Source organism: Amphibalanus amphitrite, unplaced genomic scaffold (genome assembly GCF_019059575.1).
Source record: "Amphibalanus amphitrite isolate SeventyFive unplaced genomic scaffold, NRLGWU_Aamphi_draft 001091F_arrow, whole genome shotgun sequence".
Lineage (NCBI taxonomy): Eukaryota > Metazoa > Arthropoda > Thecostraca > Balanomorpha > Balanidae > Amphibalanus > Amphibalanus amphitrite.
Genome location: NW_024882585.1, coordinates 181,098 through 208,841, shown reverse-complemented (window position 1 = coordinate 208,841; position 27,744 = coordinate 181,098). Strand labels below are relative to the sequence as shown.

General features: G+C 46.0%; 2 protein-coding genes across 2 annotated transcripts in view; both read left to right on the top strand.

Moving 5' to 3' along the window:
• The first annotated feature begins 11,677 nt into the window (after positions 1–11,677).
• Positions 11,678–27,744, top strand: part of LOC122370020 (phosphatidylinositol 3-kinase regulatory subunit gamma-like) — a 67,221-nt gene continuing 51,154 nt past the window's right edge. Inside the window, exon 1 of the mRNA XM_043345247.1 lies at positions 11,678–11,719. The gene's annotated coding sequence lies outside the window, so the exon portion shown is untranslated. The remainder of the gene's footprint in view (positions 11,720–27,744) is intronic.
• Positions 14,350–16,643, top strand: LOC122370024 (piggyBac transposable element-derived protein 3-like). The gene is made up of 4 exons (XM_043345255.1): positions 14,350–14,404; positions 14,952–15,701; positions 15,733–16,400; positions 16,625–16,643. Exons 1-4 carry the CDS (start codon positions 14,396–14,398, stop codon positions 16,641–16,643), a joined length of 1,446 nt encoding a protein of 481 aa, XP_043201190.1. The 5' UTR covers positions 14,350–14,395.

Below are 27,744 nucleotides of genomic sequence, written 5' to 3'. Positions count from 1 at the left end.
ATGGAACGAACATTTGCGCAGTATGAAGCCAGCACAGCCTTTACATTGCACTCACGGAGTGACCTGCCACGCTTGCCAGTTTGGAATGATCGCATGAGCACGCCTAGCGCCCTGTTAGCCTTACGAACAGTAACATCTACATGTTCACCAAATGTTAGCTTCTCATCAAGGTACACACCCAGGTCTCGCATCACACCAACTCTCTCCAACTGCTCGCCTCCCACAGTGTACACACCGACAGCTGGAGCATGCCGAAGTGTTAACGTTAACACTTTACACTTGGCCGGGTTTAGTGTGAGTCTCCATAGTGTAGACCAACGATGCAAACTGTCCAACTGCCGCTGTAAGAAGTCCGCATCAGCAGGACAGTCTACCTTGCCATACAGCTTGACATCGTCGGCGAATAGCACACAATCAGTTTTCACGCAGTCAGGTAAGTCGTTAATGAAGCAGGCGAACAGTAACGGGGAAATTAGTCCGCCCTCCGGGGTGCCTGACGATGCCGACGCCCACTGCGAACACTTGCCCTTCACAACAACGCGCTGTTCTCTTCCCGAAAGGTACGACTCAAACCATGCAAAAGCTTTGCCTGAAATTTGATATGAATTTTTGAGTTTGTGAAGAAGTAGTTTGTGGTTAACACTTTGGAAGGCCGAACTAAAGTCTGTATAAATCACATCAGTTTGAGAACCAGCAGCGATGTTGTTCCAGGCAGCGTTCAGCATTGTGAGCAGGTTCGATGCACAAGAGCGGCCCGGCATGAACCCGTGCTGTCGGTCTGACAGAACAGGCTTTACATGTGCGTACAGAACCTCACAAACAACACGTTCCACCACTTTCCCAAACATCGGCAGTAGCGATACGGAGCGGTAGTTGAGCGGTGAGCTTTTTGTACCTTTCTTATGGATCGGCACAATGTTTGCACGCTTCCACACCTTGGGAAATACGCCCTGGTCAAAAGACAGCCTGCACAGTATCGCCAGCGGCGCCGCCAACTCGTCAGAACACTCTCTAATGAATGTAACGGAAGTTAGCCCACATTCAGCCCAGATTCGGCCCAGCCCAGATTGGGGCTGCCAAATCTAGGGAAAAATCTAAAAATCTAGGGAAAAATCTAAAAACCGTTTTACGCCTAAACGGCTGGACGAAACTGAAAAATAAGACCACCATTTGAAAGATCTCTTCACCCCGGACCTAATGATATGGGTAAATACCGTATCAATTTAACCAAAAGCATGATTTAACCAGGATGAAAATTTTCGGTCAATGGGGCGGCCCTTACGATTTTCTTCAAAATCGGCATGGTGATACTACTGGCCCAGATGATCAATCTGGCTGAAGAAACCCCTATGGGCATTGAAATCTATGGGGAAAAAACGCCCTTGGAAAGATTTACCCACGAATTTCTGGCAAGTGTATCGCACGCATCCCCCCAATATGGGTATCATATGAGAGCCCATGAAAACCCAAACAAAATGGTGGGGTAAAATTTACCCATTACCCCATCCAGGGTAAAGTTTACCCAAGATGAAAATTTTCAGTCAATGGGGCGGCCCCTACGATTTTCTTCAAAATCGGCATGGTGATACTATTGGCCCAGATGATCAATCTGGCTGAAGAAACCCCTATGGGCATTGAAATCTATGGGGTAAAAACGCCCTTGGAAAGTTCTACCCACGAATTTCTGGCAAGTGTATCGCACGCATCCCCCCAATATGGGTATCATATGAGAGCCCATGAAAACCCAAACAAAATGGTGGGGTAAAATTTACCCATTACCCCATCCAGAGTAAAGTTTACCCAAGATGAAAATTTTCGGTCAATGGGGCGGCCCCTACGATTTTCTTCAAAATCGGCATGGTGATACTACTGGCCCAGATAATCAATCTGGCTGAAGAAACCCCTATGGGCATTGAAATCTATGGGGTAAAAACGCCCTTGGAAAGTTTTACCCACGAATTTCTGGCAAGTGTATCGCACGCATCCCCCCAATATGGGTATCATATGAGAGCCCATGAAAACCCAAACAAATTGGTGGGGTTAAATTTACCCATTACCCCATCCAGGGTAAAGTTTACCCAAGACGAAAATTTTCGTTCAATGGGGCGGCCCCTACGATTTCCTTCAAAATCGGCATGGTGATACTACAGGCCCAGGTGATCAATCTGGCTGAAGAAACCCCTATGGGCATTGAAATCTATGGGGTAAAAACGCCCTTGGAAAGTTTTACCCACGAATTTCTGGCAAGTGTATCGCACGCATCTCCCCAATATGGGTATCATATAAGAGCCCATGAAAACCCAAACAAAATGGTGGGGTAAAATTTACCCATTACCCCATCCAGGGTAAAGTTTATCCAAGATGAAGATTTTCGGTCAATGGGGCGGCCCCTACGATTTTCTTCAAAAGCGGCACGGTGATACTACTGGCCCAGATGATCAATCTGGCTGAAGAAACACCTATGGGCATTGAAATCTATGGGGTAAAAACGCCCTTGGAAAGTTATACCCACGAATTTCTGGCAAGTGTATCGCACGCATCCCCCCAATATGGGTATCATATGAGAGCCCATGAAAACCCAAACAAAATGGTGGGGTAAAATTTACCCATTACCCCATCCAGGGTAAATTTTACCCAAGATGAAAATTTTCGGTCAATGGGGTGGCCCCTACGATTTTCTTCAAAATCGGCATGGTGATACTACTGGCCCAGATGATCAATCTGGCTGAAGAAACCCCTATGGGCATTGAAATCTATGGGGTAAAAACGCCCTTGGAAAGTTTTACCCACGAATTTCTGGCAAGTGTATCGCACGCATCCCCTCAATATGGGTATCATATGAGAGCCCATGAAAACCCAAACAAAATGGTGGGGTAAAATTTACCCATTACCCTATCCAGGGTAGAGTTTACCCAAGATGAAAATTTTCGGTCAATGGGGCGGCCCCTACGATTTTCTTCAAAATCGGCATGGTGATACTACTGGCCCAGATGATCAATCTGGCTGAAGTAACCCCTATGGGCATTGAAATCTATGGGGTAAAAACGCCCTTGGAAAGTTTTACCCACGAATTTCTGGCAAGTGTATCGCACGCATCCCCCCAATATGGGTATCATATGAGAGCCCATGAAAACCCAAACAAAATGGTGGGGTAAAATTTACCCATTACCCCATCCAGGGTAAAGTTTACCCAAAATGAAAATTTTCAGTCAATGGGGCGGCCCCTACGATTTTCTTCAAGATCGGCATGGTGATACTACTGGCCAAGATGATCAATCTGGCTGAAGAAACCCCTATGGGCATTGAAATCTATGGGGTAAAAACGCCCTTGGAAAAATTTACCCACGAATTTCTGGCAAGTGTATCGCACGCATCCCCCCAATATGGGTATCATATGAGAGCCCATGAAAACCCAAACAAAATGGTGGGGTAAAATTTACCCATTACCCCATCCAGGGTAAAGTTTACCCAAGATGAAAATTTTCGGTCAATGGGGCGGCCCCTACGATTTTCTTCAAAATCGGCATGGTGATACTACTGGCCCAGATGATCAATCTGGCTGAAGAAACCCCTATGGGCATTGAAATCTATGGGGTAAAAACGCCCTTGGAAAGTTCTACCCACGAATTTCTGGCAAGTGTATCGCACGCATCCCCCCAATATGGGTATCATATGAGAGCCCATGAAAACCCAAACAAAATGGTGGGGTAAAATTTACCCATTACCCCATCCAGGGTAAAGTTTACCCAAGACGAAAATTTTCGGTCAATGGGGCGGCCCCTACGATTTTCTTCAAAATCGGCATGGTGATACTACTGGCCCAGATGATCAATCTGGCTGAAGAAACCCCTATGGGCATTGAAATCTATGGGGTAAAAACGCCCTTGGAAAGTTTTACCCACGAACCCTGGATGGGGTAATGAGTAAATTTTACCCCACCATTTTGTTTGGGTTTTCATGGGCTCTCATATGATACCCATATTGGGGGGATTCGTGCGATACACTTGCCAGAAATTCGTGGGTAAAACTTTCCAAGGGCGTTTTTACCCCATAGATTTCAATGCCCATAGGGGTTTCTTCAGCCAGATTGATCATCTGGGCCAGTAGTATCACCATGCCGATTTTGAAGAAAATCGTAGGGGCCGCCCCATTGACCGAAAATTTTCATCTTGGGTAAACTTAACCCTGGATGGGGTAATGGGTAAATTTTACCCCACCATTTTGTTTGGGTTTTCATGGGCTCTCATATGATACCCATATTGGGGGGATGCGTGCGATACACTTGCCAGAAATTCGTGGGTAAAACTTTCCAAGGGCGTTTTTACCCCATAGATTTCAATGCCCATAGGGGTTTCTTCAGCCAGATTGATCATCTGGGCCAGTAGTATCACCATGCCGATTTTGAAGAAAATCGTAGGGGCCGCCCCATTGACTGAAAATTTTCATCTTGGGTAAACTTAACCCTGGATGGGGTAATGGGTAAATTTCACCCCACCATTTTGTTTGGGTTTTCATGGGCTCTCATATGATACCCATATTGGGGGGATGCGTGCGATACACTTGCCAGAAAATCGTGGGTAAAACTTTCCAAGGGCGTTTTTACCCCATAGATTTCAATGCCCATAGGGGTTTCTTCAGCCAGATTGATTATTTGGGCCAGTAGTATCACCATGCCGATTTTGAAGAAAATCGTAGGGGCCGCCCCATTGACTGAAAATTTTCATCTTGGGTAAACTTAACCCTGGATGGGGTAATGGGTAAATTTTACCCCACCATTTTGTTTGGGTTTTCATGGGCTCTCATATGATACCCATATTGGGGGAATGCGTGCGATACACTTGCCAGAAATTCGTGGGTAAAACTTTCCAAGGGCGTTTTTACCCCATAGATTTCAATGCCCATAGGGGTTTCTTCAGCCAGATTGATCATCTGGGCCAGTAGTATCACCATGCCGATTTTGAAGAAAATCGTAGTTGCCGCCCCCTTGACCGAAAATTTTCATCTTGGGTAAACTTTACCCTGGATGGGGTAATGGGTAAATTTTACCCCACCATTTTGTTTGGGTTTGCATGGGCTCTCATATGATACCCATATTGGGGGGATGCGTGCGATACACTTGCCAGAAATTCGTGGGTAGAACTTTCCAAGGGCGTTTTTACCCCATAGATTTCAATGCCCATAGGGGTTTCTTCAGCCAGATTGATCATCTGGGCCAGTAGTATCACCATGCCGATTTTGAAGAAAATCGTAGGGGCCGCCCCATTGACTGAAAATTTTCATCTTGGGTAAACTTTACCCTGGATGGGGTAATGGGTAAATTTTACCCCACCATTTTGTTTGGGTTTTCATGGGCTTTCATATGATACCCATATTGGGGGGATGCGTGCGATAGTCTTGCCAGAAATGCGTGGGTAAAACTTTCCAAGGGCGTTTTTACCCCATAGATTTCAATGCCCCTAGGGGTTTCTTCAGCCAGATTGGTCATCTGGGCCTGTAGTATCACCATGCCGATTTTGAAGAAAATCGTAGGGGCCGCCCCATTGACCGAAAATTTTCATCTTGGGTAAACTTTATTCTGGATGGGGTAATGGGTAAATTTTACCCCACCATTTTGTTTGGGTTTTCATGCGCTTTCATATGATACCCATATTGGGGGGATGCGTGCGATAGTCTTGCCAGAAATGCGTGGGTAAAACTTTCCAAGGGCGTTTTTACCCCATAGATTTCAATGCCCATAGGGGTTTCTTCAGCCAGATTGGTCATCTGGGCCTGTAGTATCACCATGCCGATTTTGAAGAAAATCGTAGGGGCCGCCCCATTGACCGAAAATTTTCATCTTGGGTAAACTTTACCCTGGATGGAGTAATGGGTAAATTTTTCCCCACCATTTTGTTTGGGTTTTCATGGGCTTTCATATGATACCCATATTGGTCGGATGCGTGCGATAGTCTTGCCAGAAATGCGTGGGTAAAACTTTCCAAGGGCGTTTTTACCCCGTAGATTTCAATGCCCATAGGGGTTTCTTCAGCCAGATTGATCATCTCGGCCTGTAGTATCACCATGCCGATTTTGAAGAAAATCGTAGGGGCCGCCCCCTTGGCCGAAAATTTTCATCTTGGGTAAACTTTACCCTGGATTGGGTAATGGGGAAATTTTACCGCACCATTTTGTTTGGGTTTTCATGGGCTTTCATATGATACCCATATTGGGGGGATGCGTGCGATAGTCTTGCCAGAAATGCGTGGGTAAAACTTTCCAAGGGCGTTTTTACCCCATAGATTTCAATGCCCACAGGGGTTTCTTCAGCCAGATTGATCATCTCGGCCTTTAGTATCACCATGCCGATTTTGAAGAAAATCGTAGGGGCCGCCCCATTGACCGAAAATTTTCATCTTGGGTAAACTTTACCCTGGATGGGGTAATGGGTAAGTTTTACCCCACCATTTGTTTGGGTTTTCATGGGCTTTCATATGATACCCATATTGGGGGATGCGTGCGATAGTCTTGCCAGAAATGCGTGTGTAAAACTTTCCAAGGGCGTTTTTACCCCATAGATTTCAATGCCCATAGGGGTTTCTTCAGCCAGATTGATCATCTCGGCCTGTAGTATCACCATGCCGATTTTGAAGAAAATCGTAGGGGCCGCCCCATTGGCCGAAAATTTTCATCTTGGGTAAACTTTACCCTGGATGGGGTAATGGGTAAATTTTACCCCACCATTTTGTTTGGGTTTTCATGGGCTTTCATATGATACCCATATTGGGGGGATGCGTGCGATAGTCTTGCCAGAAATGCGTGGGTAAAACCTTCCAAGGGCGTTTTTACCCCATAGATTTCAATGCCCATAGGGGTTGCTTCAGCCAGATTGGTCATCTGGGCCTGTAGTATCACCATGCCGATTTTGAAGAAAATCGTAAAGGCCGCCCCATTGACCGAAAATTTTCATCTTGGGTAAACTTTACCCTGGATGGGGTAATGGGTAAATTTTACCCCACCATTTTGTTTGGGTTTTCATGGGCTTTCACACGATACCCATATTGGGGGGATGCGTGCGATAGTCTTGCCAGAAATGCGTGGGTAAAACTTTCCAAGGGCGTTTTTACCCCGTAGATTTCAATGCCCATAGGGGTTTCTTCAGCCAGATTGATCATCTCGGCCTGTAGTATCACCATGCCGATTTGGAAGAAAATCGTAGGGGCCGCCCTATTGGCCGAAAATTTTCATCTTGGGTAAACTTTACCCTGGATGGGGTAATGGGTAAATTTTACCCCACCATTTTGTTTGGGTTTTCATGGGCTTTCATATGATACCCATATTGGGGGGATGCGTGCGATAGTCTTGCCAGAAATGCGTGGGTAAAACTTTCCAAGGGCGTTTTTACCCCATAGATTTCAATGCCCATAGAGGTTTCTTCAGCCAGATTGATCATCTCGGCCTGTAGTATCACCATGCCGATTTTGAAGAAAATCGTAGGGGCCGCCCCATTGGCCGAAAATTTTCATCTTGGGTAAACTTTACCCTGGATGGGGTAATGGGTAAATTTTACCCCACCATTTTGTTTGGGTTTTCATGGGCTTTCATATGATACCCATATTGGGGGGATGCGTGCGATAGTCTTGCCAGAAATGCGTGGGTAAAACTTTCCAAGGGCGTTTTTACCCCATAGATTTCAATGCCCATAGGGGTTTCTTCAGCCAGATTGATCATCTGGGCCAGTAGTATCACCATGCCGATTTTGAAGAAAATCGTAGGGGCCGCCCCATTGACTGAAAATTTTCATCTTGGGTAAACTTAACCCTGGATGGGGTAATGGGTAAATTTTACCCCACCATTTTGTTTGGGTTTTCATGGGCTCTCATATGATACCCATATTGGGGGGATGCGTGCGATACACTTGCCAGAAATTCGTGGGTAAAATTTTCCAAGGGCGTTTTTACCCCATAGATTTCAATGCCCATAGGGGTTTCTTCAGCCAGATTGATCATCTGGGCCAGTAGTATCACCATGCCGATTTTGAAGAAAATCGTAGGGGCCGCCCCATTGACCGAAAATTTTCATCTTGGGTAAACTTTACCCTGGATGGGGTAATGGGTAAATTTCACCCCACCATTTTGTTTGGGTTTTCATGGGCTCTCATATGATACCCATATTGGGGGGATGCGTGCGATACACTTGCCAGAAATTCGTGGGTAAAACTTTCCAAGGGCGTTTTTACCCCATAGATTTCAATGCCCATAGGGGTTTCTTCAGCCAGATTGATCATCTGGGCCAGTAGTATCACCATGCCGATTTTGAAGAAAATCGTAGGGGCCGCCCCATTGACTGAAAATTTTCATCTTGGGTAAACTTAACCCTGGATGGGGTAATGGGTAAATTTTACCCCACCATTTTGTTTGGGTTTTCATGGGCTCTCATATGATACCCATATTGGGGGGATGCGTGCGATACACTTGCCAGAAATTCGTGGGTAAAACTTTCCAAGGGCGTTTTTACCCCATAGATTTCAATGCCCATAGGGGTTTCTTCAGCCAGATTGATCATATGGGCCAGTAGTATCACCATGCCGATTTTGAAGAAAATCGTAGGGGCCGCCCCTTTGACCGAAAATTTTCATCTTGGGTAAACTTTACCCTGGATGGGGTAATGGGTAAATTTTACCCCACCATTTTGTTTGGGTTTTCATGGGCTCTCATATGATACCCATATTGGGGGGATGCGTGCGATACACTTGCCAGAAATTCGTGGGTAAAACTTTCCAAGGGCGTTTTTACCCCATAGATTTCAATGCCCATAGGGGTTTCTTCAGCCAGATTGATCATCTGGGCCAGTAGTATCACCATGCCGATTTTGAAGAAAATCGTAGGGGCCGCCCCATTGACTGAAAATTTTCATCTTGGGTAAACTTAACCCTGGATGGGGTAATGGGTAAATTTTACCCCACCATTTTGTTTGGGTTTTCATGGGCTCTCATATGATACCCATATTGGGGGGATGCGTGCGATACACTTGCCAGAAATTCGTGGGTAAAACTTTCCAAGGGCGTTTTTACCCCATAGATTTCAATGCCCATAGGGGTTTCTTCAGCCAGATTGATCATCTGGGCCAGTAGTATCACCATGCCGATTTTGAAGAAAATCGTAGGGGCCGCCCCATTGACCGAAAATTTTCATCTTGGGTAAACTTTACCCTGGATGGGGTAATGGGTAAATTTTACCCCACCATTTTGTTTGGGTTTTCATGGGCTCTCATATGATACCCATATTGGGGGGATGCGTGCGATACACTTGCCAGAAATTCGTGGGTAAAACTTTCCAAGGGCGTTTTTACCCCATAGATTTCAATGCCCATAGGGGTTTCTTCAGCCAGATTGATCATCTGGGCCAGTAGTATCACCATGCCGATTTTGAAGAAAATCGTAGGGGCCGCCCCATTGACCGAAAATTTTCATCTTGGGTAAACTTTACCCTGGATGGGGTAATGGGTAAATTTTACCCCACCATTTTGTTTGGGTTTTCATGGGCTCTCATATGATACCCATATTGGGGGGATGCGTGCGATACACTTGCCAGAAATTCGTGGGTAAAACTTTCCAAGGGCGTTTTTACCCCATAGATTTCAATGCCCATAGGGGTTTCTTCAGCCAGATTGATCATCTGGGCCAGTAGTATCACCATGCCGATTTTGAAGAAAATCGTAGGGGCCGCCCCATTGACCGAAAATTTTCATCCTGGTTAAATCATGCTTTTGGTTAAATTGATCCGGTATTTAACCATATAATTAGGTCCGGGGTGAAGAGATCTTTCAAATGGTGGTCCTATTTTTCAGTTTCGTCAAGCCGTTTAGGCGTAAAACGGTTATTAGATTTTCCCCTAGATTTTTAGATTTTTCCCTAGATTTGGCAGCCCCAATCTGGGCTGGGCCGAATCTGGGCTGAATGTGGGCTAACTTCCGTTACATCTCTAATGACACGAGCGCTGACATTATCAGGACCGCACGCTTTTCCAGGGTTCATGCCCTTGAGAATGTTCCTGATGTCTGAACGTTGCGTCACCTCCTCCACGCCCTTTCTGCCTACCACGTTTGCCCTTTTCAGGGCTTAGCTCTTTAGTGCCCCACGTGAACCCATAGGAAGGTTTTACTGCGCGTGGGCCTCGCTCGCCTTTCCGGCCACACGCTAACAGTGGCTCACGAACACGAAACAATGAGGATACCCGCGGTCGGCTGTTCGCCGTCACTGTTCGCTGCCGCTCACGGTTCTCGGTTTTGGTGCCGCGACCGGCGCCGCTGGTGGCTGAACGCTGCTCTCAGAGCGTCGGGGTGGTATTTTTTTCCGCGGTCCACCGTCGTGATATTGGTCCTCACCTGCCGCTTCTGCAGGATTACTGAATAGGCTGTTATCTAAGCCCGGGTCTCTTGTCAGCCGTCATGGTGTCAAATACAGTCAGCTGGCTGCTGATCCGCCGGCCTCTGCCTATCGGCCGCGAACGGTGACAGGCTCGGAATGCTTCATTATGGGGCAGGTGCGCCGTGTTGTCCTTCGGGAGGATACATACATTACAGGAGGGTAATGGGCCGGGCGGATGCTCCGTTCGACCGCACCGGGCCTTTTGTGTCACATCGCTCGGCAGTCAGCGCTGCTTTTTATGTAGTTTTTCATCGGCAAGTTTTTGCACCACCTGGATCGAATGCCATCGTGGGTGTAAACATCGCCGTTCGGAGCCCGCTTCTATGTCAACTGCCGTCGGGGGCGACTTCAAACTTTGTGGGCGTGTGTATGTGTGCAGTGCTAGTCTAAACACCGGCAAAAAGGCTGATGTTTGAGGCTGTGCCTGATGCCGTGCCGAGCCGAACCGAGCAAATGTTCTAATGCCGTATTGACGCTGCCGTTTTTAGAGCTGTGTCTCTGGGCTGGAGTGGCTGGCCGGTCGCTCGCTCGCTCGGTCGCCTGGTCGCTCGCTCGCTCGGTCGGCGGCGCTCTCCGTGGTCTGATTGCTGCGCTGGCCGCTGACGCCGGCGGCGGTGTTGTTTTTGTCGCGTCTGACCTACCTCACCGTCTGATGGCGCCCGCTCGGCCAATAATGACGCCTCTTGGCCGCCGACGCCAAATGAACAACCGTCGGCCGGCCCGACTCCGACTCCGGCTGCGGCTCCGGCTCCGGTCTGGGAGGCCGCCCCAGGCTCGGAGGTGGAGCGCGGAGCAGCTGTTGCTAGCTGCTCTCGGGCTGACTCGGTCGGGCGGTCAGTCTGGAAAGCGGGCCCAGTCTGACTGTCTGCCTGCCTGTCTGTCTGTCTGTCTGTCTGTCTGTCTGTCTTTCTGTGTCATGATGTCCTGTTCATGAATTAGCTGACTGTACATATGTGCTAATGATGGCTTCATCTCGGACATTGCGTTCTGGAAAGTCTGTAAATATGATCACTGATGTTATAACATTATTTGTGTCACCGTCATGGCTACCAGCTTCATGTGGTACCTTGCCTCGGGTGATATTCCACTGATGTAGGCTTATATGTATCATATTACGTATGCATATGTTTGCGGTCCGCGTAAGGGATATGCCCCACCAAATGAGTATCCATTCAATGCCGCCATTCTGTAGAAGCCATCTCGCCCGGCAGCGGTCGGCTACCAGCTCTGACATGTCACTAACCCGTGTCTCTCTCTGTGTTTCAGGTGGAGACTACATCTGGGGAACGGGTCCGTGCGCACACCGGTGTACAGGTAAGTAGGACACATAATGAGCGCTCTGGGAAACGTTGTCCCTAGGCGAGACGCTGTCGTAGTCAGTGCAGGTTAGCTGTAAGCTCGCTGGGCTCAGCTGGCGATGTTCGTTACTGTCCAAGGGCGGACATCGATACAAGTGGCGCTACTCTAGCGGTAAATCTGAGAACTACTGACCGATCTCTGGTCATGTGACCTTGACCGGCTCCTGAGATTAGGGTCACGTGACGCTCGGCCCGTCGGCGACCGCTCCGAAGCGAAAATTCAAGTTTGCAGTGGAACTTTGCATAGACGGACACCAATGACATACGATTCTAGATTAGCATTCGATACAGCGCTTAATTATACACAGAATGACACTAAATTTAAGAGATTATCTGCCATCACTTCATCGCACTTTTTGTGGAACAGAAAGAATGTCGAGGCGACGTTGCATGCTAACGCAATGGGAGCGTAGCAGGGCGGCGTGCGATATGTACAGATTTATTGCTTTTGCCAACAAGCAAGGCAATAGTAAATTTATTCTAGAATCATGTTTGGTACTAAATTTAACGGGCTTTTCAATGTTACTAATTATTCGAAGAATTAAAATAGCATCACGTCGCAGATTTCAATTTGCTTACTCGTTAATATTTCCCAGGTTAGGCATGTGGGTACTTATTCGGCATTGCTCGTCTGACAACATAAACCTTCGAGTTTGCGTCAAGTTTCATGTTGATGCGCACAATGAAATGTCGACTCTAGATGGCTGTCCAATAAAGTGCTCAATTCTACACAATATAGCACTTTTGAAAAAAGGATAAATCTGCAATCCCTTCACCGCACTATTAGTGGAACAAAAGGATATTGCATACCTATTTGCGATGGGAGCGGGGCGCCGCCGCGAACGATGCATGCTAATTGATTGTTGCCAATAAACAAAAGAATAATACGTTGGTTCCAAAATCTTGTCCGGGAACACATCCTACCGGCTTATTAATGATACCGGCTTTATTTTTCCTGCTTGTCTTTACTTGGAGGCCCATGGAGCACTGCTGGCCATACATAAGCTTTTATCAAGTTTTATTGGCGTGCACGATAAAATGTCGATTCTAGACAAGCATTCGATACAGCGTTCAATTCTACACAGAATGACAACAAATTCGAGGGATTATCCGCCATCACTTCATCGCATTTTTTGTGGAACAGAAGGAGTGTCGAGCCGACGTTGCATTTTAATGCAATGGGTGCGTCCAGGGCGGCGTGCGATGTGTGCATATTTATTGATTTTGCCAACAAGCAAGGCAATAGTAAATTCAATCTAGAATCATGTTTGGTACTAAATTTAACGGGCTATTCAATGCTATTAATCAATCGAAAAATTAAAATAACATCTCGTCGCAGAATTCAATTTGCTTATTCGTTAATATTTCCCAGGTTACCTATTCGGCGTTGCTGACCTGGCAACAATAATCTTCGAGCTCGCACCAAGTTTTCATATTGATGCGCACAATGAAATGTAGATTCTAGATGGCTGTTCAATAAAGTGCTCAATTCTACACAACATGGCACTACTGAAAAGGATAAATCGGCTATCACTTCTCCGCACTATTTGTGCAACAAAAGGATATTGCATTGCATATATTTGCGATGGGAGCAAGGCGCCACCGGGAACGATGCATGCTAATTGATTGTTTGTTGCCAATAAATAAGAGAATAGTACATTGGTTCTAGAATCGCATCTTGGAACACACTTTACGGGCTATTCAATTAGGTATACTGATTATTCGAAGAATGAGCATGATATCTCGTCGCAGATTTCATGGTTCCTATTTGTCTTTATTTAGAGGCCCATTGGGCACTGCTGGCTATACATTCTTCAATTCTGGCATACAGCTTCTATCAATTTCTTATGGACGTGCTCGGTAAAATGTCGATTCTAGACAAGCATGAGATACAGCGTTCAATTCTACACAGAATGACACCAAATTCGAGGGATTATCCGCCATCACTTCATCGCATTTTTTGTGGAACAGAAGGAGTGTCAAGCCGACGTTGCATTTTAATGCAATGGGTGCGTCCAGGGCGGCGTGCGATGTGTGCAGATTTATTGCTTTTGCCAACAAGCAAGGCAATAGTAAATTCAATCTAGAATCACATATGGTACCAAATCTAACGGGCTATTCAATACTACCAATTATTTGAAGAATTAAAATAACATCTTGTCGCAGATTTCAATTTCCTTACTCGTTAATGTTTCCCGGCTTATTCGGCATTGCTGGCCTGGCAACAATAATCTTCGAGCTCGCATCAAGTTTTCATATTAATGTGCACAATCAAATGTCGATTCTAGATGGCTGTTCGATCAAGTGCTCAATTTTACACAATATGGCACTGGGGCGTTCCACGACAAATCGACAAATAAAAAATTAACCCTTTATCGGGCAGGGAACTGTATATGAGCACTTCACGGAGCACCCCTTCGGGCGCCCTGGAGCCACCCGACGTATCTTTCCAAGGCCATCATACACATCCGACCAATCAGCGAGGTTCAGGGGACATCGTAGGCCGTGACGTCACAGCTGTCATTGCTCTGGGATTTGGTACCACCCTTGCAAACTTCGGCCCTATCCAAAATCGCGAAAGTCTGTTCCGCGCGCCGGCTTGCTTCAGACACCTCAGGCCCTACCTCTGTTCATGATGTCGGTAAGTTGATGAAAGTGTGCATAATAAGAGTTCAATATGTGCGTCAAACAGTGATAAACGCGACATTTACTGAAACGTTTTGGGAAGTGGTCTAATTGATGTGCAAATATTGCGATGATCAAATATAGACATGCGCCCGTTTCACAGACGGCATTGTTTACGGCAGAAGGTCCCATAAATGGACATACGCCCGACTACAATAAAACTGGTATTTTTGGGAAGACCCCATTTATAGACATATGCCCCATCTAGGGCAATCATCATTTTTGATAGTGGCACATGTATAACACATTATAATGATTTATACTGAATGGTCTGTGAAGATCACTGGTATGTACGCCCCCCCCCCCCCTGCAGTTGCTATGGCACACCTATGTGGCGGAAAATCGGAGCCCCTGCCACGTAGGCCGGCTGGCGGCCGGCATTGACTGGGGGGGGGGGGGGATCGAATGTAGAACTATCCTACATTCTATCCTGTCATATCGGGGCGTCACTTTTGTAATTTATGGGATTTGTTTGAGCAACCCAACAATTCTTCTTTTTGCAGCTGCCTCAGGGAATGTTCAGCCGCCGCAGTGAGCACCATGGCCGCGCCATTGTGCCAGCCAGTGCCAATGTCAGTGATGACGACAGCCTGGACGATGACGACGACGTAGCCGACCCTGACTTTCTGCCACAACGCCACCACGACCCCGAGACTCCAGGCCCCAGTGATGCGCCTCCTACCACCAAGGGGAAGCGTGCCAGGCCCTCACTCCAAATGATGGAGGCACAGTCGTCCGAGGACGAGGATGTCGAAGAGGACAAGGACGAGGAAGAAGAGGGGGGAATCAGCAGGCCTCCAGCATCCAAGAAGGCAAAAAGGCCAACGACTAAGAAGGTGCCTGCAAGGCCTACAACTTGGCAGAAAGTGGACGTCTCTTATCCAGCTCTGCCAGCTTTTGAGCACCCGGCGCCTCTCTATGTGAGGAGTCCACAACAGTACTTTTTCACCTTCTTCAGTGAGCAGATGGTCCGGCACATCGCATACCAGACCAACCTTTATGCCACCCAAAAGGACGTGAACACCACCTTCTCTACCACCGATGACGAAATCGTGAATTTCGTCGCTGTGCTGCTGTACATGGGTGTCATGGAAGCTCCATCACTGGAAGACTACTGGTCTATGAAACTCAGGGTTCCCCAAGTGGCTGAAGTGATGTCCTCGAAGAGGTTTCGCCTGCTGCGGAGGACACTGCATTTCAACGACAACTCACGAGCAGGTGGCAGCGTTGATCGCTTTTTTCAAGATACGACCGCTCTTCAGCTTCATCAACACATCGTTCCAGAGCGTGCCCCAAACCAGCAAGCAGTCCATCGACGAGGTGATGGTGGGCTACAAGGGCAAGACCGCGGGCAATCTGAGGCAATACATCAGGAACAAGCCAGACAAGTGGGGATTCAAGCTGTTCTCCAGAGCCTCCGAGGATGGGTTCGTCCATGACATGGTGCTGTATCAAGGCAAGACGACTCTGCAGAGCCATGGTGTCACCATGACCTCAGCAGAAGAAGCCATGGGAGTCACCAGCCAGATAGTCGCTGCCCTGGTCAGCACCATGAACTTGTCATCAACCACTGTCGTCTTCGCGGACAACTACTTCACGAGCTTGGAGCTCGTGAGGTACCTGCAGGGGAAGGGCTGCAGGTACACAGGAACTGCGCGAGACAACAGGATCGGCAAGCCTCCCCTGAAGTCAGTGAAGGACATGGAGAAGAAGAGCGTCCCCCGTGGCAGCATTGACTACGTCACAAGTGATGACGGTATTCTGGCAGTCCGGTGGAAGGACAACAAGGTCGTGACAATGCTGTCCACTGACCTGGGGGTGGAGCCAGTGACTACCTGCCAGAGGTACAGCAATGAAACAAAGGAGAAGGATGATGTTCCCTGCCCAGAAGTGATAAAGAGCTACAACGCCAACATGGGGGGAATCGACAAGAGTGACATGCTGATCCACCTGTACAGAACACCGATGAAGTCGAAAAGGTGGTATATGCGGCTCTTCGCATACGTGATTGACATCTGTCTCACCAATGCCTGGCTCCTATACCGCCGAGACTGCCAAGCCCTGAACGAAACTGGGATGTCACTGAAGGACTTCCGGATCGAAGTATTCTACGCAGCCCGCTGCAGGAACCCAACAGTCCATCGGCCCCTGCTGAGAACCTCGGTGACATCCGCAGTCCCCAGCAGCAGCGCTGACATCCCTCCAGCCGTTCGGGGACACCGCAGCCATACGCCGGCTGCTTCAGTGCGCTTCGACACAACGCTGTTCCATGTTCCCATGTATGTGACACGTCAGACCTGCAAGTTCTGCAGCAAGAAGGGGCACATCATGCGCTCTAACTTCCTCTGCAGGGTGTGCAAGGTGCACCTGTGTTTGAATGGAGAAAGAAACTGCTTCTTGCAGTACCATGAACGCGTTGCCTAAAGGGCGTGCAAGGTGGGCGTTGCCTCCGTGGGCGGTTCTTAGTGTGTCGTGGTAACAATGCCTGGAGGGCATTCAGGATATCCAGGGTATTCAGAACTCAGGACATTCAGGGCTTTCAGGGTATGACTGCGCCTCAGTGGGGCAAAAGTGATTTCTGGTGTGCCATGAAAATGTTTTCTAGCAGGGTGAATTTCAGTGTGATGCATTGGACCTAGCAGAGTGTGCAATGTTCACCTGCCCCTCAGTGGAAAATACATTACATTTAGCAGTTATGTGCGAGTGTTGCCTGTAGCGAGCATATTGTCCGGCAGCACCATGGGGGGTGATTACTGAAGTATAAATAGGTACTGGTTTCCGTACCAAGTAAATTTTCCCGCAAGTGAATTTACGATGGCAGTTTGACCGTAGGCTGGCGAGGCCCCATATTTCAGCACTTCAAAGTGTCGTGATTTGCACTGGAAACATAAGTTCTCGAAACAATCAAATGAGTAAAAAAGTCTTACAAAGGTTCAAATTAACATGATCTAGGGCCAGAAGAATGGATTTCCAATTATTTCTATGGGTGCCCGGTAAAGGGTTAAATTTGCACCCTCATATTTTATTTTTCGTTGAAAACTGGTGTAAGGGGTTGTGATGGGCGGGGAAGCCAGCTGTGGCAAGGATTTTTTTCTTCGAACAACGGTTTCCGAGATATAGCCTCGGGCAATTCCAGCAGATCGCGCTGCAGCCCTATGTTTGGCGGCCTATAACTCAGAAACTGTTGGTTTTCTACGATAAAAACTTAATATGGTTCAACTCACAATCAACCAACAAACATTTTGGCCATCTCGGATTTTCAATTTTTGAAAATTTTGATCACTTTGACCTATTTTTCGAAGAGTGACCTTGATATTTTTCCCACTGAAAGTTGCAATTTTGTCTGATGACGATTAAAGCCTTATCAATTGTCATTCATATGCGAAAATAAAAAAAGTGGATATCGCCCTGCGTTGACCTATGGTCAGGTCATTTTTATGACCTGTCCATTATTACGAGCGCGAGCGACAGCGAGATCTCGAGAATAAAGCAAGATAGCGACAAGCGGTAAAAGGTGCAGGGTACAAATGGATAAGGTCTATAATTTTTACTGAGGTCATTTTCAGGTCAGGTCAAAGATGACGTCACAGGAGCAAAAAGGAAGTCAAAATTGCGGCACTACATATATATGAAGTTTTTTCTAGAATAACTTTCAAGGTATCCCAGCTAGGAACAAACTAATAGCACCATCGTGATCCTCTCGTCGATCCGCATCGAAATATATGTATGTTGACCTCGAAAGGTCGAAAGGTCAAAAGTTGACCGTAGGTCACGTGACGAGCGGGAGCGACAGCGAGATCTCGAGAATAAAGCAAGATAGCGACAAGCGGTAAACGGTGCAGGGTACACACGGATAAGGTCTATAATTTTTACTGAGGTCATTTTCAGGTCAGGTCAAAGATGACGTCACAGGAGCAAAAAGGAAGTCAAAATTGCGGCACTACAGATATATGAAGTTTTTCTCGAATAACTTTCAAGGTATCCCAGCTAGGAACAAACTAATAGCACCATCGTGATCCTCTCGTCGATCCGCATCGAAACATATGTATGTTGACCTCGAAAGGTCGAAAGGTCAAAAGTTGACCTTAGGTCACGTGACCTAAGGTCAACTTTTGACCTTTCGACCTTTCGAGGTCAACATACATATGTTTCGATGCGGATCGACGAGAGGATCACGATGGTGATATTAGTTTGTTCCTAGCTGGGATACCTTGAAAGTTATTCGAGAAAAACTTCATATATCTGTAGTGCCGCAATTTTGACTTCCTTTTTGCTCCTGTGACGTCATCTTTGACCTGACCTGAAAATGACCTCAGTAAAAATTATGGACCTTATCCATTTGTACCCTGCACCGTTTACCGCTTGTCGCTATCTTGCTTTATTCTCGAGATCTCGCTGTCGCTCCCGCTCGTAATAATGGACAGGTCATAAAAATGACCTGACCTGAGGTCAACGCAGGGCGATATCCACTTTTTTTATTTTCGCATATGAATGACAATTGATAAGGCTTTAATCGTCATCAGACAAAATTGCAACTTTCAGTGGGAAAAATATCAAGGTCACTCTTCGAAAAATAGGTCAAAAGGTCACGTGATCAAAATTTTCAAAAATTGAAAATCCGAGATAGCCAAAATGTTTGTTGGTTGATTGTGTGTTGAACCATATAAAGTTTTTATCGTAGAAAACCAATAGTTTTTTAGTTATAGGCCGCCAAACATAGGGCTGCAGCGCGACATCCAGGAATTGCCCGAGGCTATATCTCGGAAACCGTTGTTCGAAGAAAAAAATCCTTGCCACAGCTGGCTTCCCCGCCCATCACAACCCATTAGACCAATTTTAAGCAAAAAATAAAATATGAGGGTGCAGGGCACTTGTCGATTTGTCGTGGAACGCCCCACTGTTGAAAAGGATAAATCGGCTATCATTTCACCGCACTATTTGTGGAACAAAAGGAATTTGCATGTTTTTGCGATGGGAGCGGGCGCCGCCGGGAACGATGCATGCTTATTGATTGTTTGTTACCAATAAATAAGGGAATAATACATTGGTTCTAGAATCGCAACCGGGAATTCATTTTACGGGCTATTCAATAATACTGATTATTCGAAAAATAATAATGAATTCTCGTCGCAGATTTCATGTTTCCTACTTGTGTTTATTTGGAGGACCATGAGCACTGCTAGCCATTCCTAAGCTTTTATCAAGTTTTATTGGGCACTATAAAATGTCGATTCTAGACAAGCATTCGATACAGCGTTCAATTCTACATAGAATGACACAAAATTTGAGGGATTATGCGCCATCACTTCATCGCACTTTTTGTGGAACAGGAGCGTCGAGCCGACGTTGCATTTTAATGCAATGGGTGCGTCCAGAGCGGCGTGCATGTGTGCATATTTATTGCTTTTGCGAACAAGCAAGGCAAAAGTAAATTGATTCTAGAATCATGTTTAGTACAAAATTTAACGGGTTATTCAATGCTACTAATTATTCGAAGAATTAAACTAACATCTCGTCGCAGATTTCAATTTGCTCATTCGTTAATATTTCCCAGGTTACCTATTCGGCATTGCTGGCCTGACAACAATAATCTTCGAGTTCGCACCAAGTTTTCATATCGATGCGGAAAATGAAATGTCGATTCTAGATGGTTGTGCAATGAAACGTTCAATTCTACGCAGTATGGCACTGTTGAAAAGGATAAATCGGCTATCACTTCACCGCACTATTTGTGGAACAAAAGGATGTTATATAGTTTCGCGAGGGGAGTGGGGCCCCGCCACGAACGATGTATGCCGTTCGATTGTTTGCTGCTAATAAACAAGGGAAAAGTACCCTGGTTCTTCATATAGAATCACTTCCTAGAATATATTCTACGGGGTATCAAATGATATTAGTTCGAAGAACAAAAATGGTATACCTATCGTTGAAGATTTTATTTTCCCTACATACCTACCTATCGGAATTCGAACGCTCATAGAGAAATACTTGCCAGACCTGCAAATACAAAGTCTGGCCAACAAAGCACCATGAATCTCCAAATAAAGACAAAAAGAAAATGAAGTCTGCGACCAGATACCATTCTCATTCTTGTAGTAATTAGCATCATTGAATAGCTGGCAAAATTTATTCCAGGACACGATTCTACAAACCAATTATTGTTACGTTTGTTGGCAAGAAACATCAGCCGGCATATATTCGCATGCGGGACCCGCCACGCTCCCGTCACGAAAATATGCGACATCGTTTTGTTTCACAAAAGTGCGGAGGAGTTCCATCATATTTTTTCCTTTTTAATAACATTATACTGCGTAGAAATTAGTGCTTTATCGAGCAGCTATCTAGAATTGACATTTTATTTTGCGCGTCAATAGGAAAACTTGATACTAAAACTCAAAGTTTATTGTTGTCAGGCCCAGCAATGCCGAATGAGCCGCGAACTATGAACAAGAAAGTTGAAAGGCTGCAACAAAACAGCGTTCTTGTTCTTCGAATAATAAATAGCATTAGATAGTTCATGAAATTTAGTGTCATGCATGATTCTTGATTCAATTTATCGTTCCCTTTCTTCTTGGCAAAAGCAACAAATCTGCACACAGTACCTACACGCCGCTCTGATAGGCTCCCATTGCGTTAATATGCAATGACGGCCCTTCTGTTCCACAAAACATGCGATTAACCCTCGCCGCGGCACAGGCCATTTTGAGTCCTTCGACAGCACAGGGGGGGGGGGGGTACGACCCTGTACGACCCTGTACTGTGGTACGACCCTGTGCCGGTGAGGGTTAACCCTCGCCCGTATAGGGGGGGGGGGGGTCGAACGGACCCCCCCATGGTTTTTCGCGAATAACTCGCGTATAAAGCGGCCGATCGCGACGAAACTTTCAGTACCCTCGCGTTCATCAATTTCACACCTACCCTGAAAATTTCATGACCCTGACCCAAGTGACCTTTGACCTGTGACCTACTTTTCGAGACCATGTTTGGCTGGAATCGCGATTCGGCGTATGTCGGCTCGCATTAGCCGCGCGTTTGCAGTCTTTTCGTGGTTTCAAGCGTTCAAACATGTGATATGATGTTGTCCCCATGCATTAGGGTGGGTGTCAAGGTCACCTGAAGGTCAGGTCAGGTCATTGACCTTTGATGACCTCGGTTCACTTTTTCGAGTTTTACATGTTTCTAGACCAGTTTTTGGAGCTGAATTCGAATTTAGCAACCATATGAACATTTACGAAGTAGTTTTGGTGCCTTCGTAACATGTTACGAAGCTGTCAGAGGCGGTTGCCACCTACTACGAATACCCTTACTGGTTGACCTGACCTGACCTGACCCGACCTGGCCTAAATACATGAAGACATCATCTGTGATCAAAACTAACATGATATTCGTGATCAGCACCCCGAAAAACCCCATAGCAGCCACACTTTACGACGTTCTAACAGGTCCCGATTTTCCCGCCTTTGGGGTCATTGACCTGACCTGCAAGGTCAACCAATGACCTAGGACCTTAAAATTGGGTATCATCGGCTTCTTCTCGTCACGGGCAACACGCTCGTCTTTTCCGCGAAGCTCTAGCTCGATCAGGGACGAAACGGCAAGGGGGGTCCAACGGACCCCCCCCCCCCCCCTTATACTTTCGCGGCTGGAAAAACACCAATACGGGCGAGGGTTAAACTATGTGGGATTATCCCTTATTTTTAGTGTCATTTTGTGCAAAATTGAACGCTTTATCAAAAGCTTGTCAAAAATCGACATTTTATCGTGCATGTCGATAACAAAATTAATAGAAACGTAGGTCTGGCTAGCAATGCTCCATGGGCCTCCAAATAAAGATATGTAGGGAAAATGAAATCTGCGACGAGGTATCCTCATTCTTCGAATAATCATTATCATTGAATAGCCCGTAAAATCTTTTCCCGGATGTGATTTTAAAACCAATATATTCTTCCGTTGGCTGTTCGCAAAAAATAATCAATCATGGGGTTCATCGTTCACGGCCACGCCCAAGGGCTCCGCCACAGGGGGGTACGCGGGGGTCCGGACCCCCTCAATAATTTACCTGGGGGGTACAGTACCCCCCAATATTTCGAATAATAACTATAAGCTTGTTTTCGCATAAGAATGACCAAATCATTCACAGAATGTGTTGAATAATTTAGAATACGTCGACAGTCGCAAAGCTAAGGAATTTAAGATCTAGAAATGTAGGGATCCCTTAAAATGTTGTGACACACGAAGTGCTCAACTCTCGCCGACCTATACTCGTATGTACGGGAGTGCCATTATTCTACCATTTTGTTATTAAAATGAATGCGTTTAAGATTGCTATAGGATTAGCTAAGCATGCCAGGATTCGGCTATAATTTCGTGAGAGAGGTCCAGCTTGCAGGACACCTCTTAGACACAATACCGGCCCTAAATGAGCTTCGAATCGACCTGAGAATCCTTTTTCCATGTGAGGTCAACCGATAGTGTTGGGGGAAGGGGATTAAGCCGGTCTTTCGAGCACCGTACTAGTCTAAGCAGCCTCACACCGTTCTGAGGTAATCTGCAATAATCTGCACAGGACTCTGAATGCATGTCGGTAGAGATACGTCTACAAGTCACAAGTCTTACAGAATCCCCTGCATAACCTGACCTTTGATTCAATTGCAGCATTTTGATATCCATTTTCAGGTCAAGATAGGTCACTCTCTGATCACAGAGACTGAATGTCAGTATCTAAGAAGTCCATACTGCTATATGTATGAGGGCAGGGCTTTCAAATCCCTTTAACGACTCCTAAAGCCCTGCGCTTTCCTTTAACTACGGCCTTGGAGGACCCGGCACTGGCCTAAAAGCCTACATAGATAGATATCTGAGCGCCTATGAAGGTCCCTGAATTCCCAAGCCCATGCCAGTCACTGAGAGCCTAATGCGCTGTCTGATGGCTAACACCGCCCTTGGAGCGCGCAACAGCGGCCTTCACTCCTCAAGAACGTTGATTTGAGAGGCCGCAATGTCGGTGTCAATGGGCTCCGCTTCTCGGTTTTCGATTCCTTGTGCAAATTGAACCTTGGTTTTTCGGTTTAAAGCAGAATTCTCCCGATAAAATTATTAAGCTTTCTTGGAGCTCTAGAAAAAGCGGCGATTTTTCATCATCTTCGGGAGCTGCAGGAGGGAGGGGAGGGTGAATTCGCCCAAAATACCCACCCTGGATTCGCCAGCGAGGTTTTGTGTTTTGGGTCGGACCCCTCCAATCCCAAAACCGTGGCGGAGCCCCTGGCCACGCCCCGCTCTCATCGGGGAAATATGCAGCATGGCTTTGTTCCACAACTAGTGCCGTGAAGTGATAGCAGATTCCCCTTTTAATAGCGCCATACTGTGAAGAATTGAGCACTTTATCGGACACCTTCTTGATCTAGAATCGGTCGATCGCATTGTGCGTGTCAACATAAAACTTGACATAACTCGAAGTTTATTGTTATCAGGCCCAGCAATGCAGAATGAGCCGTGAACACTGAACTATGAACGAGTAAGGAAATTGAAATCTGTGACGAGATGTTATTTTGATGTTTCGAATACCTAATTAGTACTGCCAGTGAATGACCCGTTCGGACACGATTCGATTCAAATTGTTATTGTTCTGCTTCTTGGCAAAAGCAATAAGTCTGCACACATCATAGGTCACAGTGCACGCTCCCATTGCTATAACATGCCGTAACATGCAATGCAATGTCGGCTGGACATTCCCTCTGTTACACAAAAAGTGCGACGAAGTGAGAGCGGATAATCTCTTGAATTTAGTGTCATTCTGTGTAGAATTAAACGCTGTATCGTATGCTAGTCTAGAATCATATGTCAATGGTGTCTGTCAATGCAAAATTGCACTGCAAACTTGAATTTTCTCATGGGACCGGCCGCCGGCAGGCCGAGCGTCACGTGACCCCAATCTCAGGAGCCGGTCAAGGTCACATGGCCCGAGTACAGTTAGTAGTTCCCAGATTCGCCGCCAGAGTAGCGCCACTTGGAACGGAATAAAAGAATGCTACATTGCGCGGTAGACTTTTAAAGGGACCCTCCCACCTTCAAAAAAGTTAATGAATTGGCATAAAAGTGATGTAGCGTGAATCACAAAGAGCGAAAATGAACATCTACCAAATTTTACCGGAAAATATTCACCCGTTTTCGAGATATAAGACTTTTATTTTTGTTTACTTTTTGGGAACTCCGCTGTTTCTATGACGTCACATAAAGGTTTTCTTTACGTCGGCATTTGGAAGCAATAGTTTGGTATCAAAGTGCGACAAATATTGCGCGAATGATGCGTTTATCTTATGAAGGTCAATATATGATGGCCAATAAAGGATTCCAGGACAATTCTTCTTATGGCATTTCTTCGTATCGCAATTCTTCGTCTGCAAATCTTCGTCAGGGCATTTATTCGTATCGCATTACTCTGTCTCGCATCAGGGTATATGAAAATCGGCTCGCATTTCTTCTTCAACGCAAATATATGCAAGAGTAAGCATTGAGGGACAAATAAATGCACCGACGAAGATTTGTAGACGAAGAAATGCGGACGAAAAATTGTGCTACGAAGAAATGTCATGCGAGGATTCGTTCGGGTACCATGACATTTATGTGATTTCAAAGTCAAGGTTCACAGCTGATCTGCTAAATCAAGCCAAGAATCCAAACTATCAAAAAACTATAAATATTTGTTTGTCTGTCACAGAGGTCTCAAGCAATATAAGGTTGACATTGTTGAATCAAAAATCTACTGCCACAACTCACATCTCCTGCCTTAGTTTATCATTGCTGTTTTAACTTGCTTTCAAGAGAAACAGAAGCCAGTATCTGATATCACTTCAGATGATTGTTTCAAGATCTGAGTTCAAATGGAAATAAAAGCAAGATCAAGATGAAACAGGGATTATTGCTGTTAAAGTAGTTTGGCCATGATACAACAAGCACATAAATCATTAGCCAAATCAAATACTGGTTGGTTTGTCAAGATGTTTGTTGTCTGTCGTCTGTCGAGCTGCTATGAACACTGAACGCTCTCAGTCTCGCCTCTCACTCTTACTTTAAAGAGAGTAGTTTAAGTTGAAAGGTAGTGAGCTGTAATTAGACAAAGCAGCTATTCAGTGCTCACATCAAGCCAGGCTAGGAAATGGCATCAACTGTGGTGGGAGGAAGCAGGTTCGGCAGCCCCATGTTGTAAACTTCTGTTGTGTCTTGTGTTTGATCAACGGATGTTTTCTGCTCTGTTTTGTGCAGTGATAGTAGCAGGTAACTGCATGCTTGTCAAATTATGTGAATAAACGAATTCATAGCATTGCATTTTTCTCTCCATGCAAGGAACAAGTAAGATGTTGTAGAAAATGTAATAGAGGGCTGCATTGCTGATTTTGCACTTTATCAGAGCTTTATTTAGAATTGCTTTCCTGAAAGCTACACACAGGCCACAGCACTGAAATTCACAATGTCATAGCTTTTGGCAGAAAAAAGAAAAGACTTACCTAGGTAAAATTGGCTGAAAGTATGGCAGAGCAGGTCTTGATGCGTATGCCCATCCGTGTGCTTGCCGAAGCCGAACTGACTGCAACACATTAACTCTGACCCACCATGGTGGCTGGCATATCCTGAACTTTCACCACTCTAAACAAGACAACTTTCAGCCCTCAGCATTGTATTAAAACACTGTACATGACACTCAAAATTTGTTTCAGTGCCATCCACGGACAACATCAGTCGCCATTCACCAGGCCAGTAAAAACAGAATAGATAATAGCTTCAAACCCATGTAGTCAGAGTTACTAGGTCTGCACCTCAAAACAAAATCCAGGTGACATTCACCACGCCAGTAAAAACAGGTACTTAGGTAACGTAACAGCTTCAAATCTGGTAACATGTTAATCGGACTTTACACTACCATATTTACATGGAATAATATGATACCAAACAATAGTGCAACCATTCTGGACAACAAAAGCGTATGATAAAATTAATTTAGAATACTTTGGCAGCATGATTTACGAGCACAGGCAGGTGTTACCTACCAGCCTTCTCAATGCTCGTAAAACCAACATTGTAGTTTTGATTTTACCTTACATGATAACACACTTGGCTGCAATGGCACATTTAATTTAATACTGTGAAAAGACCAGTTATAACCACTTCACAAGCACAATTGCACCTCATGCCGACATCCTTTTCCAAAGACAGTCAGCAGCGTCTTTCGTCAAAACTGGAAGATCAATCCCCTTTCAACTGTTAACATCAAAAATATTTCTTCATGGTGTGATCTCCATATGGAAACCTTGCAGGAAAAGAATTAATGTCAATTGTCAGCTCTTCAAATTTCTTTGGACTTTAAGTTGCACTACCATATCCAGTTTGCTTTGATATTTTGTTTTTTATTCCATGTTGAAGTTGAACACCAAGCTCCAGATATAGCAGGCAGCTTGATCATCTTCGGCCTTGGTATAATATCAGTCCAAGTTCCAGTGGTGGGTATCTTCTAATATTCAAATTAAAATGAAAAGCAATAGGCTTTCTCAGCGCCGACGACGGATTTCACGTTGATAAAAAATGCAGCTCAAGGTCAGCAAAACTCGGGTTCAAGGAATGGCGGGCGTTGAAATGACTGCTGACGTCATCAAAAAACCGCTAATGGTTAAGAGATAGGGACTACGCTGGTCCCACCCTGCAAGTAAAGGGAAGAAATTTCTTGAACACCATAAAGCTGCGGGGGTTGCGACCAGGATAAATGGTGGTTTCTGAGCCTGGCCGCAAACTTGGCTATCTCAACTCAAAACTAATGTTAAGGTGGGATGGTCCCTTTAAAATGAACTTGAATATTTCTTCTTTGCCGACAGAACCCCAATGTCCCCGCTTGCATTGCTCTTGGACCCTAACGTGCTCAGTTGATGATGGCTCACGGCTACCAAACAGGTGATGTCACCCCGAGAAACTGCAGGGGGGGGGGGGGGAGTCGCCGACCTCTCTCTCACCTCCAAACACCCGGTACGGCCGACCACCGCGGCACAGTTTATGTTGATACCAAACGGCCGGAGGACCTCGCGGCCGTTCCAATCACACCACTCAAACCCGACACGGCTGGGTCGGTTTGTTTGGCCGCTTGTCGGCAGGGCCGTGCTGGGCCGGAGTTACTGAGCCGGTTCGTGTGTTGGTACACCTCAATATTTCACGGTGATTGTCCGGGCCGGTCGTGCCGTGCCGGGCTATTATTCGATTTATTATATATGCAGCGGTCACAAAAGGTCGTCGGCTATCTGGCAACACTGTTGG

Coding starts and splice junctions, on each gene's coding strand:
- LOC122370024 (XM_043345255.1), top strand. Junction 15,702..15,732: donor GCTTTTTTCAAGATACGACC/GCTCTTCAGCTT, acceptor ACATCGTTCCAG/AGCGTGCCCCAAACCAGCAA.